This window comes from Triticum urartu, chromosome 1 (assembly GCF_003073215.2).
Source record: "Triticum urartu cultivar G1812 chromosome 1, Tu2.1, whole genome shotgun sequence".
NCBI lineage: Eukaryota > Viridiplantae > Streptophyta > Magnoliopsida > Poales > Poaceae > Triticum > Triticum urartu.
This window is the reverse complement of record NC_053022.1, coordinates 579,789,455-579,805,265: the sequence shown is the minus strand read 5'-3', so window position 1 is coordinate 579,805,265 and position 15,811 is coordinate 579,789,455. Positions and strand designations below refer to the sequence as shown.

Genomic DNA, 15,811 nt, shown 5'->3' with positions numbered 1-15,811 from the left:
GATCAGTTTATGAAGAAAAATAATAGGAGGTCTTCCCCGTGAGGCAGCGAGAGAAACACATGGACCGTAATGAATGAACAAATAGCGTTGAGAAACGCCATCCCGCCATGTATGTGTGGAGAGCAACCCAGGCGAGCAACAGTTTATATGTCACACATAGGCAGCAACAAAGAAAAAACAACAACGTGGCAAGCCTTTGTAAAAGCAGTCTAAAATTAGACAAAAATAACAAAGAAAGAAAGAATGGTGAATAAAATAAATACACCTCCCCAGATATTGAGAAGAGAGAAATATACTAAAGACGTCGTCAATGGGGGGTATCAAGTAATTATAAACCTTTAAAAGGGAAATCAAATCCTAGAATGTGGTGTTCGTTGATATTTGTGTAGCATATTTTGGCAATGGGAACAAATCACTGTGTTGATTGTGACTTCATTTTTTGTGGTGGAAAAGATATCTTGTACTACTCAGAAATTAAGGATTACAATCATGGTGTCTAAAGATGTCTAAGAAGTTCGGGTTGAGATGTACCAAAGGTCACCGTATAATGAATAGCAGTATTCTAACAACGTCTAATGCGAGTAATACAAGAATCATGCTCCTTCATGCCTTCTTTTATATCCTGAATAAGAAAGGCATATCTCGGTTTGTTTCTAATCTTGCTCTACACCACCGCGACGGCGTCCGAACAATCATACTCAATGTTAATATGAAGGTTACTCCACTGTAATGGCAAGAGACAATCCTTCTCTGAGAGCAAAAAACTTCAGCTTCAAATGCATCAACGCAAGAAAATAACTGCCGGCATGAACTGAAAATTACTCTGCCCAAGTGGTCCCTCAAAACCATGTAGCTCCCTCAGAACCATCAAGAAAGGTACCATATATATTAAGTTTGACAGTCCACAAATTAAAATATACTGAAAGAGGAATATTTAAGTTGTGCGTTGTATAAATGGCGATTTATATTGTACATACCATTGTATATATCCACAAGACGTGAGGATGTACTAGAGGAAGGAGGGTGACAAAATATTTGTCGCAGTGTAACCACACTGATTGGTTGGCTGAATTTGGTTGGGATCATCTAACTAACTGCGTGCGATGCAAAGAGAAAGGTTGAGGTGCCGATAATTTGCATAGTCCAAGTTTGCTTGGAGTAAAAGAATTTGTCAAGGGATGAAAGAAGGGAAAGCTGTCTATCATGCTTCAAAAAAGAAAATTAAGAAAGAAATAATATATTTTCTATTTTTTGGTCGTAATTAATTCCGTTGCACGATCGGGGCCCGTGAGTTCACTGTGCGGGAGAGGGCATGATATACGACGTCAATCAATGGATGCATGGATCAATCGTAGCAATGAAGGAAGGATGGAAAGATACGACCAATAAACCAAGACGAAGGAGGTACATAGTAGGAAAACTTGCAGGGTGGTAATGGATACATACGATATCTTGAAAAACCCATAGAAATAAATGGTACTCCAACTTTTGTTCGGTTTCATTCACTACAAAACGGTTTGAATTGGGGAGCGTAGCACGTCACGTCTGTGGAGGCAAGGACCACCCACTATATGTTTTGCGGAAAACTCTCTGAGTGGTGGAGTAATTGGATGAAAGGTCCTCGAGCCGTGGGAGCCGATGTGCAATTTCTGACAGAGACCCATATTATCACATATTCTCACATAGGACTCGCAAACCCTCCCCTAACCCTTATCTCTTCGCCTCCTTGTCTCATATCATACTCACCAAGGCAAACGTGGGGAACGCCGATTTGGAGCTCGCTGACAGTGATCAAGGTGGCATGGAGCCAAGCCTGCGAAATCTATGGGAGTACCCTCCTGAGTACGGTATGTCGTGAATCCAGCACTCCTCCACTACAGCCCCTTACGCTTTCATTAGCCTTTTGGCCAATGAGAGTTGTCAATGTTGCCCGTGTTTTAGAACGAAAAGTGATATTTTTCTTTTGCCGGAGTTGGACATACTAGAACATAGAAACTTACCCTATATTTCCATTTAGTCTGGTTTTGGCCTGTCCACGGAGCCACTGCAAGCGTGTAGTCAAGGATGAGCCACTCGGTTAACCTTGCATGCAGTTAGAAAAGGTCGAAGCCAAAAGAAACAAATCTAACATTCTTAAGAAGTTGCTCCCCACTTCTATCAATTCTCTCAACATGCACACTGTCTATATCATCATCATGCCACATCATCATCTAGTTTGCAAATTCTCTTAACATGTAGCTACTCAACTCAGCCATGCAGCCACATCATCCAAGCGTTTCCAGTCACCCTCTCCCTCGGTTTGCTTCCGGTGTTGACGAGCATATTCTCCCGGTTCTCATGCGTAGCAGCTTAAGATTCTTTAACAAAGGCAATAATATTTCTTGCATTGGTTAAGAAGACAATTCGTTACAAAGGAAGTATAAAATGGAAGATTGGAGGCATGAAGAATATTTACAAATTAGAAGAGTGGATGAAAGAAATTGTGTATGTAATGCCATATGCTTTAAGTTGTGGAGGCCAGCCATCCACATCTCTATGGAACTAAAGATCCTCCCGTTTCTTTTCATTCCTCAGGTGGCACCAACGTAGCATAACCAAAGCATGTAAGTCTTTTTTGCGAGGTGGCTAAAATGGCAATCGGCCCCTCAGTCCTCCACGTTGTTAGTCAGCAGAGAAGGAGCGAGATCAGCTGGGAAACTAAAAAAGCGCAAGGCGAAATCCCAAACTGCAGAAGGAACCGAGCAATGGTAGAAGAATATCACACATTTTTTAATTATTCATTCAGTTACCTCTGTCTCTGTACATTCTTATCAAAAACTGTGAGTGAAACACTTATCAGTATTGAACAAATATAATTCCATGGATGTGAGTTAAGTTCTACATACGTTGCTAGATCTATGAATATTTGGCCGACCATAGTAGGCAGACGCCGAGACGCGTACCATCATATTTTCATGTTCTTTTAGAAAATTAATACTTTCAGGTATCATGAATACCAAATATGTTATGAATTTCCAGAGCTCTGATGTACATTCATTGTCATATGAAACTGGACCTTAATATTCTTCAACCATCATATGTCAAACAAGTCATCGGAAAATCCCACAACAACGCGTGGGGCATTGTCTAGTATAATAAGGTAGTCTCAATGCAAGGAGCTTAGAGGGTCACTTGTGATGGGATAGATGGGTGGATGTAAATATGTAACAGTCTGTGGATGATGTGCGGCAGTAGTAAATGATGACAATAGCAATTTGGTGGCGATATATGACAGAAAAAGATGGAGAGATAGCAACACATATATACAAACCTCTTTTTTTCGTGGGACAATATACAAACCTCTAAAGAGAACACAAAAGGAAATAAAATACGAAAGCACTCTATAGATTTTGCAAAAAGGGTCATTGCAACTAGACTTTACACGTTTGTGCATCTACTCTTGTACTCGTCTCTACGTAATACTCTACTGACCCTACCTTTTCCTCTAATTAATCAACCATTAATAACCTAGCTAATACTCTCTCTGTAAATTAATATAAGAATGTTTAGGTCACTATTTTAATATTCTAAACACTTTTATATTAGTTTATGGAGGGAGTATTAAATAATCTTTCCTTGTGGTTTGACTTTGTTTCTTGTATCTTTAGTTATGGGTTTTGGCTGAGCACAAAGTAACCTGCACCTGCAGCAGACGTCAATCCATCTATGTTCCGTGTCCTGGTGAAAAAGGATACGTCCTCGCTTCATCCGCACACGTCCACTTACGTGCTCTACTACTTTTGCGTACGTATACGAGCTAGTTGACCGACCCGATCCATCTTATCTCCATCAATTATATATTTCCTGATGATCCCTTGATTACCACTTAATTTGCTTTCATTTTTATCAAGCTTCCGATACTCTCTCCTTTCTCGAGAATGAGAGCCAAATCTCTATATTTATTTTTAGACAATCCAATATTACAATGATATTTTTTCAGGAAAAAAAACAACCAATCCATTCATAAAAAAAAACTCTTAAGGTAGTACAAAGAACAATAAAAGTAAAAGTTACAGCAATATATGTAGACCACAAAGCAACGAGTACAAGCATTGAAGCGAGCTGAAGACGCTCCGCCGTCATCGCTCCTCCCTCATCGGAGGCAAACATTATTGTAGTTGACAGTTGGAAAGACGAAGGAAGGTAAAAGTTGGACAGCCGAGTGTGTCTCTCCCCCCTTCATCTCTCCTCCAAGGAAATACGGCTGGGCTTCCTGCCTTCCGTCAGCGGCGCCGCTGGTCTGCCACGTCTCCTATGGCCTTAGGGCCATGAGTGTACGGTGGATTCTGGCCCTTGCCGGCAGGAGGGCTTCGTTTTTAGGTGCTTTTTCAAGTTTTGTTAGGGTTTGTGTCCTACTCAGGAAGGCGAGACAACGGCAGCTTGAAGATAGAATAAGGTTCTCTCCAACTAGCCTCCATCCCGGTGGTGTGTCTAGTATCGTCTGAGAGCGTGTGGTGGTGTGTCTCCGGCGGATCTCGCAGGATTCGGTCGGTGGTTGTTTTGATGGGTTTATTCGGATCCTTTCGATCTAAACTTCTCTTCTTCGCGACGGTTGTTGTTCTGGTGCGTTGGCCCTATGGGATCATCTTAGCACGATGACTTCCTGACGGAGATTGAGGCTGGATGAAGGTCCTAATTTAGTGGTATATAGAAAAAAAAATGGTAGGGTACAGAATTTGCTCCTCGTGCACAAAAAATATTCTTTTTTTGTAAATTGCAAAATTTATTCTATAGAAAACCTGGTCTACACGAATATGCCGAGATATTTTTTTGTGGGGAGGAGGAAAAAAATAAACGCTACACATGGACGGACACTGGTGCGAGAGAGAGACTCTTTCCGATGAAAGGGACGGAGGCTATGGGCTCTGGTAACGTGTAGTTAATACTGGAGTATATAAGAATATATAATGGGAAAGAAATCGTAATCGATGGTGATATATATCCACAAGAGATGGATGTAGAGGACGGTGATTGAAGGAATGAATGACGCGGGTGATTTTTATGATGATCCATGGCGGATGGTACACGTGTACGGCCCATATTGTAGCAGAGCAGAGCAGAGCAGAGAGGAAGGAGGAGGATATGCCAAGGAGCGTTGCGTTGGAGGAATCAGGAATCGTCCTCTCCGTGGCCTCGATGTGGTGGGAGCCGTCCCCTGTCGACTCCTCCATATATATCCCACCCTGCGCTCGCTTTGCCTCCTCCCTGCAACTGCTCTTGTATCGCAAGGAGAGCAAGAAAGAAAGAAAGAAAGAAACAAACCGCTCTTGTATCTCTCAGGCCAAAGAAGAGGAGAAACCAACTTCCCCTTCTCACCCCCCACCCCAGATATATAAAACCCAAAGAAAGAGTCGAGGAGGAATCAGAACAAGGAACAAGATGGTGTCTGCGGTGTTGAGGACGATCCTGGTGACCGGCGGCGCGGGGTACATCGGCAGCCACACCGTGCTGCAGCTGCTCCTGCAGGGCTTCCGCGTCCTCGTCGTCGACAGCCTCGACAACGCCTCCGAGGAGGCCATCCGCCGCGTCCGACAACTCGCCAACGCCCCGCAAAACAGCCTCGACTTCCGCAAGGTTCCCTCTCTGTTTGTTTTTTCTGTTGCTTCATTCAGTTTCCGTTCCGATTCCGATTCCTTCTCCGGCGGTCGCTTCATTCAGTTTCCGTTCCGATTCCGATTCCATCCTCCTTCTCCGGCGGTCCCGTCAACCGTGAATTGGGGAATTCCCTTCCCTTGCCCTCTCTCCATCCTATTCCTTCTCATAAGCAAGCAACTTCTTCTTCTTCTTCTTGTAATTGTAATTGTTAGTAAGAAGATAGACACAAGTAGCTACAACTCTCTAGAAACAAGGAAAGAAAGAAAGAAAGTCCAGCCGCGCGATTCCGGCGGGTCACACCCTGCGTGCCTTATTTTTTTTCTTTGTTTCTTGGTTGATTTTCCTTCCTTCCTTTCCGCCTCCGCCTCCGCCATGTGAGGGAAAAAACGCGTGTCTCCATCCACACAGGACACAGCCCAACTCCAGCCGCCCGCAACCGCAATTGACCATCCTTCCTTCCTCCGTTGCTCTTTTCGAAACGGAGGCATAAGATTTGCCTCATCTATTAAATAAGGAGATTTTGATTGACCAAGGACGGATTCATTACGTACATGTGTCAGCCCAATTGGTTTCCTATAATTAGTACAAATTTTCTTCTTCTATCAAATTATTGATGATTTATTTTATTTTGCTGCATACGTATAATGCAATAATATGTGCGTGCGTGCGTTGGTGCAGGTGGACCTTCGTGACAAGGAGGCGCTCGACCAAATCTTCTCCTCCCAAAGGTATCTTCTACTTTTTTCCGCAGAAAAAAAAGCTATCTTCTACTTTTTCCCTCAAAAAAAAGGTATCTTTTTTCGGCTTATTATTAATAATTAACTACAGTATATTATTGAGTCCACAAATGAAAGGTTGATTAGTCCGTCCGTCCGGCCGTCGTGCCAGCCAGCCAGCCGTATCTGCTATACCAAATACGACTCTTTTTCTTTCTGCATCGTCGTCGTCGGTAGGTGTCATCTGCTACTAGTACAAGCCGAGCTGGGCTGGCTGGAAAGTTGTCTCTAGCAAGCAAGCCAAGCTATCTGCAGCTGGACCTGCCGGTTATGCTCTTCCATATTCGTTCCTTAATTCATTCTCCCCATGCATGCATTGGACGGACACTTGTCCAACAGACCGTCATGATCAACAACATATTAGCATAATAAAATAGGCTTAATCAAGCTATGGGTGTTTGTTTTATTATGCTCATCGCTCATCATCTGGCTGGTCTGGTCGAGCAGGTTCGAGGCTGTGATCCACTTTGCCGGGCTGAAAGCCGTCGGGGAGAGCGTGGAGAAGCCCCTGCTTTACTACGACAACAACCTCATCGGCACCATCACCCTCCTCCAAGTCATGGCAGCACATGGATGCAAGAAGGTACCACATACCCGCCTTTTCTTTTTTCTTTTTTTTTTCCTTTTTGTATTTGTATTTGTATTGTATTGTTGGGTCACAGGATACGAGTGAACGAGCAAGAGCCTTGCCGCTCGCTGGGCTGTCTGGTCCAGGTGTCTCATAATTTCCATCACGTACTGTACTTGATGCGCAGCCACCGCCGGCCGGTCCCAGCTTGCTTGCGCTGCCTCTCTTGTTGCCTAGCACCATTTTCTTTTCTTGTTGCTGCCTCTCTATGTATGTATGTATGTACGTATGTACGTATGTACGTATCTACGTATGTGTAGGAATTGTAGGGGGAACAAATAGCGGTTTTAACAGTTGGCCTGTCTGTCTGAATAATGGACGGTGTGGCCTAGGTTCAGGCCCATTGCTTGTTCTGCACTAGGCAATACTACAGCAATGGCCTTGGCATTCTCGACTACAGTACAGCAATGGGAGGGACAGCCAGATGCAAACACTCTCATTACAGTTGGTCCTTGTCTGTCTCTAGGATTTGTCAAAAAGAAACAAAGGTTTTAACATAAAAGCTGGTCTTTGTTTACTCTCTCATCAAGCCTCAACAATAGACAGCATGCATGCTGGTGTGTGTAGGCTCAAGCAAACATCCCATTACACATTCCTACTTGTTCTGCAATAACCAATGATGCAAATACCTTGGCAGCATACTAGTTAGGCATTCCTTCATTATTGGGTTCAGATGCAGACAGTTTCATTACAGTTGGTTATCTGTTGGGTCTGAATAAGTTAGGCTTAAGGACGGCGCTACAGTGCACTGCAGGCCATATATGCTCTGTTCTGCAGCATCAATTAGTTATGCTGCTACCTAGGTGTATAAGCATATGATTAAGTACACCGAATCGAATGGTTGTCATCATCATCATCTGGTCTGGATGTTAATAAACTGCTTTCATTTCAACTCCACAGCTTGTCTTCTCATCATCAGCCACTGTCTACGGGTGGCCCAAGGAGGTGCCCTGCACCGAGGAGTTCCCGCTCTCGGCGACCAACCCTTACGGCAGAACAAAGGTACCACCCAGAGCCACTATGGCTTGCTTTATGTCGCCTGTCAATGACAGATATTTCTCTTGCACAGCTGCTCACTAAGTACATTGTGTGTGTGTGTGTGTGTGTGTGCAGCTTGTCATTGAAGACATCTGCCGTGACCTCCAGCGCTCGGACCCTGACTGGAAGATCATCCTGCTGAGGTACTTCAACCCAGTCGGCGCTCACCCGAGCGGCTACATCGGGGAAGACCCCCTTGGAGTCCCCAACAACCTGATGCCCTATGTCCAGCAAGTCGCTGTCGGGAGGCGGCCTGCGCTGACGGTTTATGGGACCGACTACAACACCAAGGATGGAACAGGGGTATGTATGTGCAACATCCAACCCTTAACTAACTAACCAACCAACTGATGAATCAATCAATCAATCAATCATTCATTCGTGCATAATTGAGAGCTTGCTGCCTCTAACTAACTAGTATTGGTATGCAACACATGATGGCAGGTACGTGACTACATCCATGTTGTTGACCTGGCTGACGGCCACATCGCCGCCTTGAGGAAGCTCTACGAAGATTCTGACAGAATAGGTGCGTGCCAACCATGAACATGACAGCTGACAATGAATGATCTTATACTTAACTGAAGAATGGTTGTTGTTAACGGATGAATGAATGGTTTGCGCTTAATTGCAGGGTGCGAAGTGTACAATCTGGGCACTGGAAAGGGGACATCCGTGCTGGAGATGGTTGCCGCATTCGAGAAGGCTTGCGGAAAGGTAAACCAACTTTTTTACAGAAAGTAGTAGAATCATCATCTCACATGCATATGTTTATATGCTTTGCTTTGCTTTGCTTTGCTGATACCAATACTAATATTTTTTACAGAAAATCCCTCTGGTTTATGCTGGAAGAAGAGCTGGAGATGCCGAGACTGTGTACGCTGCCACCGCCAAAGCAGAGAAGGAGCTCAAGTGGAAGTAAGTTACTCTTTGTTGTTTTGGTTGCTATTTTCTCGAGAGTTTGGTTGTGATGGATGGTGTAACCAACACAAGGCAATAACAATAACAATGATGATGTGATGAAAATGAACAGGGCCAAGTATGGGGTGGAGGAGATGTGCAGAGACCTGTGGAACTGGGCCAGCAAGAACCCCTACGGCTACGGATCCAGCGATTAATAGACACCAGAGCCAGTAGTAATAGCATACACCATATGATTCATCTATATATTTATCCACCACCACCACAGAGCACAGAGAGAAGAAGAGTACTAGTGATGTGTATAGGGAGTGAGTCGGATCGGATCCATCAGTAGCTTATAATTAATTATATTGTTCGCGTTAGAAAGCTAATCATATCAATCTCCCTTATGGAGTAGAAGAAATAAGGTTGGTTCCCTTGCCTCGTAGAAATATATATATATATCTTGTCGCTCATGGAATAACTTACTTTACCTACTGATATAAATATATATGCTTGGTTCATTTTGTTGATTCTTGGTCTACCCTGAGTTGAATTGGCTGCTTCTACATATGGTCTCTGTGCTGAATTATTGGTGATCTCTGTGCTGAATGAACTCTGTTGCTGAATTATTGGTGCGTGCTGGAACCATGAAATGTCTATTTTTTGTCTTGTTGCTCAAGATGCACCGAGCATAGTTCAGATGGCTATGCTCTTGGTGGTCCTGGATTATTCCAGACTCTTTGGCGCTTTGGTTAGTAGAGAGTCCATCAAGTTGTATTGGCTTCGTCTCTCGTTGTTTTCTTTTTCTTCTGAGACACGTCTCTCGTTGGTGTGATCATAGAAATGAAAGTGTGTGTTTCTCAAAAAAAAAAAAAAACTTGTGGCCCAAAAGATTAGCATCAAAATGATCAAATTGACGCTTGCAGACATGGGCGCCCATTTAGCTGAAATCCTGGTTTTGGGACTGTCTGAATTTGATTTTTTTTTTATTTCCTACGTTTTTGTTTTATTTTTCTCTATTCTTGTGGAAAAATTCAGAAAATTGAAATTGTAATATATGTTCAAATTTTTCTGAAAAATTTGTAATTCAAAAACTTTCTGCAGCTTCGAAAAAATGTTCACACTTTTCATAAATATTCAGATTTTTTAAATATCAGTGTTTCTTCAAAAAATCCCACAGACATTTTTAAAATAGTCCACAAGCATTTCCAAAAATGTTTGCTCTAAAAATATATATTCTGTTTTTCGGAAACTAAATAAATAACTGACTAAAAAATGCTAGGAAAAACCGCTTGGCACAGTATGCACACCGCTACAATGTTGCAGGCAATGGGTCGGCCCAGTCGGGATGTGCTCTATGCATCACGTCCATATTTGACGAATAGAGCGTCAAATAGAAGGTCCCGTGAGCGCGCCTCGCCATTCCAGTTTCATGTCGGGGCGACGCCGCCTGCGTGGCACTCAGCCTGGCTACAATCCATGTACTTGGTGATCTAGCCGCAAATTAACTGCCAATTCTCACTTTCTCCTTAATTAACGAAAATGACTTGTCTTTTTTAAGAAAAGAAAAAAGGTGTTGTGTTTGGGGCTTCTAGACTATGGCACGTGTTGGAACTCCAAAAAAAACAAGGGTTGCTTTTAGTTGAGCAAGGAATTGAAGTGTATCATTTTCGTATATTGTCGAAGATGCCTATATCCATATATAGCATGGTGAGATGGTGTGATGTAAAAAGTATGCGTAGAGTATTACTCCATCCGTTCCTAAATATTTGTCTTTTTAGAGATTTCAAATGGACTACCACATACGGATGTATATAGACATATTTTAGAGTGTAGATTCACTCATTTTGCTTTGTATGTAGTCACTTGTTGAAATCTCTAGAAAGACAAATATTTAGGAACAGAGGGAGTAGTAATGAAAACCAAACGACTGAAAGCTAAAATTGAGTTGTCGCGGGCCAAAGACATTACACAATGTAGAGCCCGGCAGATCAAAAAATGTTAGTCCCAAATCGAGTAAATTAAGTAAAAAAAAGTCGAGTAAATTAAGAAGACAAGCTAGTCCGCTAATAAAAGAAAATGAAAACTTGAGGTGTAGTCCAGCCCAGCCCAGCCCAATATGAAGAGGCAAATGGGCTACTACTGAATGAATTAACAAAAAGAAAGAATTAGGTGAGCGGCACCTCTCCCTTCCAGTTCCCGGGCGGGTCGTAGGAGCAGGTGATGAAGACGCCGCCGGCGAGGCACTCGGCCCGGCCGCAGCCGACGTACTTTGTGGTCCGCCAGACGATCTGGGTGAAGTGCTCGCAGACCTGGCCCGGGTGGCAGGCCTGCGCCCGCCAGTCGTAGAAGGAGGACTCGCTGGCCCAGTCGCCCACGGCCTCCACGGCCTTCCAGTCCCACCCGGTGCCCCAGAAGACGTTCTCGCCGTAGGGGGAACCCACCGAGTGCATCATCACGCAGTCGAACCGCCGCGCGTCCGACCACCGCCGCGCGTACCGCGCCAGCTTCTTGCTCCACCGCAGCGGCGGCACGCCGTACTTGGCCCGCACCTGGTTATGCGCGTCCAGGAACTCCGTCGTCATCGTCTTGTACCCGCCCCGCCCGCCGGTGAAGGACCGCAGCCCCTTCTTGGCAGCCTCCGCGAAGAAATCCGCGGCGTTACCGTCCGGCCATGAAGGCTTCTCCTTCTTGTCCTTCTTCTCCTTGTTGCCCGCCGGCGGAAGGTAATTGCCGTCTGGCCACGAAGGCGAGGAAGAAGACTGCTTGTCCTTGTGCTTGTTGCCCCCGAGGTGGTCGTGCGAGTGGAACAGGGCCGCCGCGATGTCGATGTGGACGGCGGCAAGCGCGTCCACCAGCGCCAGGAGAAGGAGGCCGAGGAGCACAACCCCGCCGGGCGCCATGAATGATGATATGATCTCCTTGCTTTGCTTTGGTTGCCTTGCTTGCTGCGCTTTGTCTCTCGTGGCCGGCCGTATGCAGTGGAATGGATCAAACTTACTTGTCTTAAACTTGCATGCTTTTTGGTACCAAAATTAGCCTGCCTTTTGCTGCCAAGCAACAAGCATGCATGCAGTACGTCCCCAGAATTGGATGCTGCCATGCACCACCCAGCCAAATCACTTCCTGTGAGCCCGGCAAACTAAGGACTTCCCAGGAGTTGACCGGTCAATCATCACATCACATGGGTGTCTTGTAACTAAAGACAGAAACTTAAGAGTTCGGACCACGGCCGTCAGCTGAAACACTGCAGAGGTTCAAACGCGACGGCAATATTACATCCAAAAACAGCAGCCATCTAGAAGTCTTAGCTAATCATGAAACTCCCACGCAATCTTCAAAAGCTTCAGCTGCTCGGCGGAGTTTGTCTTGCCAACACCTGGATATTCTTGATGCACGTCATGGCCTCCGACATACGCTCAGCATCGCGCTCCTTCCCTAGCGGAGTCCACGTCTGTAAAAAAAGATGACATTTGAAGATCACATCCGCGGGGTGATTAGGGATTTTTTTTCTCAATGGTAATTTTGTTGCGCGTCGTCCAGATTGCCCAGAACAGCGCCCCTACGCAACGCCAAGCGATTCTACTACTAGTCCCTTTCGTAGTTTTGAGAATAGAAATCAGATCCTTCCCCGAGGCTGGATTCCAATTCGTATGGAAAGCCTCCCTTACTGCACTCCATGCAAACCTGGCCAGATGGCATTTAAAAAAGAGATGGTTTGCATCTTCGCCAAGGCCGCATACCGTGCAAGTGCCATCCGCAAGACCGTTGCGTTTTGCCACATTGTCCGAGGTGGGCAACCGGTTCCTGAACATTTGTCACGTGAAGATTTTAATCTTCAGGGGCAGACCGGCCTTCCATAGCCCCCTAGCTATGTCAAGCGATGTACCTTCGGTTAGCTTGTTATATAGGGACTTAACCGAGAATTTCCTGGAGGCATTCAAGCTCCACTCGGCCGAATCAGCACCCGTTCCTAAGCATATGGTGCATATACTCTGTAACAGGCCCTCCCAGGAAGCACGCTCGTCGGTGGAAAGGGCCCGCATAAAGTGAATCGCCGGGGGTGCAGCGCGGAGCGCATCCCCTACTGATATGTTAGTGTCAGTGGCAATCCGGTATAGGTTGGGGTGGCTTTGCCAAAGAGGGGAGGCACCCAGCCAGTGATCGAGCCAAAACCGAGTGGAAAGGCCGTTGTTGATCTGAAATTTTGCCCCGATAGCAAAAGCAGGGCGTACCATTTGGATCCCTTTCCAGAATGCGGAACCGTTGGCCGAGGCCATGAATGGAGTGCCATTCGGGAAGTACTTAGCTTTGAGCAGTTGCGCCCAAAGACCCGTCTCGTTTTGGGCCAGCCGCCACCACCATTTGGACAGGAGGGCCACATTCATTAGTTTGGAGTTAAGGATGCCCAACCCTCCGAATTTTTTTGGCCTACATACAGCTGCCCACTTAACTAAGTGGTATTTCCGTTTGTTACCCGTTCCTTCCCAAAAGAAACGGGATCTAGGTGTGTCTAACTTAGCGTGCACACCGTCAGCTAGTAAGAACATCCCCATGGTGAATAGGGGGAGGGAAGAGAGGCTCGAGTTAGTTAGTATGAGCCTCGCCGCCGAGGACATAAACCGCCCTCACCATGGGCTAACCCTATTGGCCACTTTCCCATAAAGAGGCTCCCACTCTAAAATCGATAGCTTGCGGTGAGAAACTGGAAGCCCTAGGTACTTAATTGGAAAGCTCCCTAGCTTACAATTAAGTAAGTTTGCGATTCTAGCGCTTTGCTGGTCGTCCATCCCCATGGTAATGACCTCACTTTTGTGAAAGTTTATTTTGAGTCCAGAAAGGATCTCAAAGGCAAGAAGAATCAACTTGACCGAAGCCACACTATGGTCATCTGGCTCAAACAGTAGCAAGGTGTCGTCGGCGTATTGTAGGTGTGACACACCACCTGGGATGAGGTGTGGGACAAGCCCCTTTATGTGACCGACTTCCCTGGCCTTGGTCAGCAGAGCTGCCAATGCATCAGCCACAAAGTTAAAGACGAGTGGGGAGATGGGATCGCCTTGTCTTAACCCTTTCTTGTTACGGAAAAACTTCCCCATTTCGCCATTCACAATAACCGAGGTGTTGCCACTCGAGATCAGATGCATGATCCGATGGACAAACCCTGCCTCAAAACCCTTTTTGAGGAGGACCTCCCGCACAAACTCCCAGTTTATGCGGTCATACGCTTTCTCGAAGTCTAGCTTGAGGATAATACCATGTCCTCTCGTTCGTTTAAGTTCGTGGATTATCTCTGTGAGAACAATAGGCCCTTCTACAATGTTTCTACCTTTAAGGAAAGCCGTTTGACTCTGATGAATAACTCGTTGAGCCACCGGCGCTAACCTAGAGGCATACGCTTTGGCGCAAAGCTTGAAGGGGACGTTGATGAGAGTGATCGGGCGGAACAACTTGATGGAGTCCGCCCCTTTGACCTTAGGGATTAGACAAATCGCCCCATAATTGAGCCGTGCGAGGTCTACCGTACCCAGGGCAAAGCCGTTAATAATAGCTTGGAAAAGGTCTCTAAGGAGCGGCCAAAACCTTTTGAAAAACTCCACCGGCCAGTCGTCCGGGCCTGGGGCCGTGTCGTTCTTCATTCCAGCTAGCGCTAAATCGATCTCTTGCAGCGAAAAGGACACCATAAGGGCGTCATTTTCCTGTTGGGAAACTCGCTCGGTCGGTCCCCATAACTCCTCCCTTAGACTTAGTCCTTTAAGTTCCGCTGTTCCCAACAGCTGTATGAAAAACTCGTAGATGTGGTTAACGATTTCGTTTCGGGAAACCAAAATCCCGTGCTCCGACTGGAGTCTTAGGATTGAGCTCTTGCGTTTGCGCCCGTTAGCGTACGCATGAAAGTAGCCAGTGTTGGCGTCGCCTTTCACGACCCACTTTATGCCGCCCCTGCGACGCCAGTACTCCTCCTCTGCCCTAAGAATTGCCAAAACCTGGTTTTCTAGGGCGTATCTATGCTCCCATTCGTTGCCAGAAAAAGGTCTTATGTCGGCCTGCGCATCTAGGCGCGCAATTTCGTCCACAATGCATTCCCTTTCCCTTTTGGACTCGCTGCCGTGGTTGGCGCCCCAGCCCCTGAGGAATACGCGCAAGGCCGAAGCCGCTGCAGACCAGAATTCTACTGGTCCTCGCCGATACCCCACCTGGTGAGCTATCGCAGCCCAACGGTTCGTGACCAGTTGGCAGAAGCCCTCATGCTCGAACCAAGCTGTCTCGAAGAAAAATCTTCGACTACGACGCACACTGTCCTCCCCTGATGACAGTATCAGAGGAACATGGTCTGATCCTATGCGCGTTTCGGCCACTAAGGTGCAAAGGGGAAACAAAGCCTCCCATTCACTTGAACAAAATACACGGTCAAGAACACAACGTACTGGATTTCGCTGTTTGTTCGTCCAAGTGAATCTTGCACCCGTGCGTGCAATCTCCCTGAGAGCAACAGTCGCAATGGCATTGTTAAAAAGGGATACCCTAGCCCAATCTATATTGCCATTATTTTTATCCGCCCCCGAGCGGATCAGGTTAAAATCTCCGCCTACCACTACTGGTAGGTTGGCCGCTCGTTTGGCCCCAACCAAGGTTGTGATTTCCCCCAAGAAATCCCCAGACCTCACGTGGTCCGTCGGCCCATAGACACTGACAATCACCCAGGTAGCCTGGGAAACCCGGTGTCTAACCGTAACCGCAATGGAAAACGTACCAGGCTCCCACAAAATAACATCACATATATCCTTATTACAACCCATCAATTGACCACTAGAATGACTCGAGGAAGGAG

The 15,811-nt window shown here is 46.0% G+C and overlaps 2 protein-coding genes across 2 annotated transcripts; one reads left to right on the top strand and one right to left on the bottom strand.

The window, feature by feature from the left end:
- The first annotated feature begins 5,221 nt into the window (after positions 1-5,221).
- On the top strand, positions 5,222-9,509 carry LOC125532319 (UDP-glucose 4-epimerase 1). The gene is made up of 9 exons (XM_048696433.1): positions 5,222-5,613; positions 6,313-6,362; positions 6,858-6,993; positions 7,939-8,040; positions 8,152-8,379; positions 8,521-8,605; positions 8,711-8,793; positions 8,903-8,994; positions 9,110-9,509. The coding sequence occupies exons 1-9, from the start codon at positions 5,419-5,421 to the stop codon at positions 9,192-9,194; spliced, it is 1,056 nt and encodes a 351-aa protein (XP_048552390.1). The 5' UTR covers positions 5,222-5,418; the 3' UTR covers positions 9,195-9,509.
- A 1,638-nt stretch (positions 9,510-11,147) lies between these two features.
- LOC125532332 (pathogenesis-related protein PRB1-3-like) lies at positions 11,148-11,882 on the bottom strand. The gene has a single exon (XM_048696434.1). It carries the CDS (start codon positions 11,880-11,882, stop codon positions 11,148-11,150), a length of 735 nt encoding a protein of 244 aa, XP_048552391.1.
- Positions 11,883-15,811: the final 3,929 nt, after the last annotated feature.

Coding starts and splice junctions, on each gene's coding strand:
- LOC125532332 (XM_048696434.1), bottom strand. CDS start 11,882: ATGGCGCCCGGCGGGGTTGTGCTCCTCGGCCTCCTTCTCCTGGCGCTG.
- LOC125532319 (XM_048696433.1), top strand. CDS start 5,419: ATGGTGTCTGCGGTGTTGAGGACGATCCTGGTGACCGGCGGCGCGGGG. Junction 5,614..6,312: donor ACAGCCTCGACTTCCGCAAG/GTTCCCTCTCTG, acceptor GCGTTGGTGCAG/GTGGACCTTCGTGACAAGGA. Junction 8,794..8,902: donor TCGAGAAGGCTTGCGGAAAG/GTAAACCAACTT, acceptor TATTTTTTACAG/AAAATCCCTCTGGTTTATGC.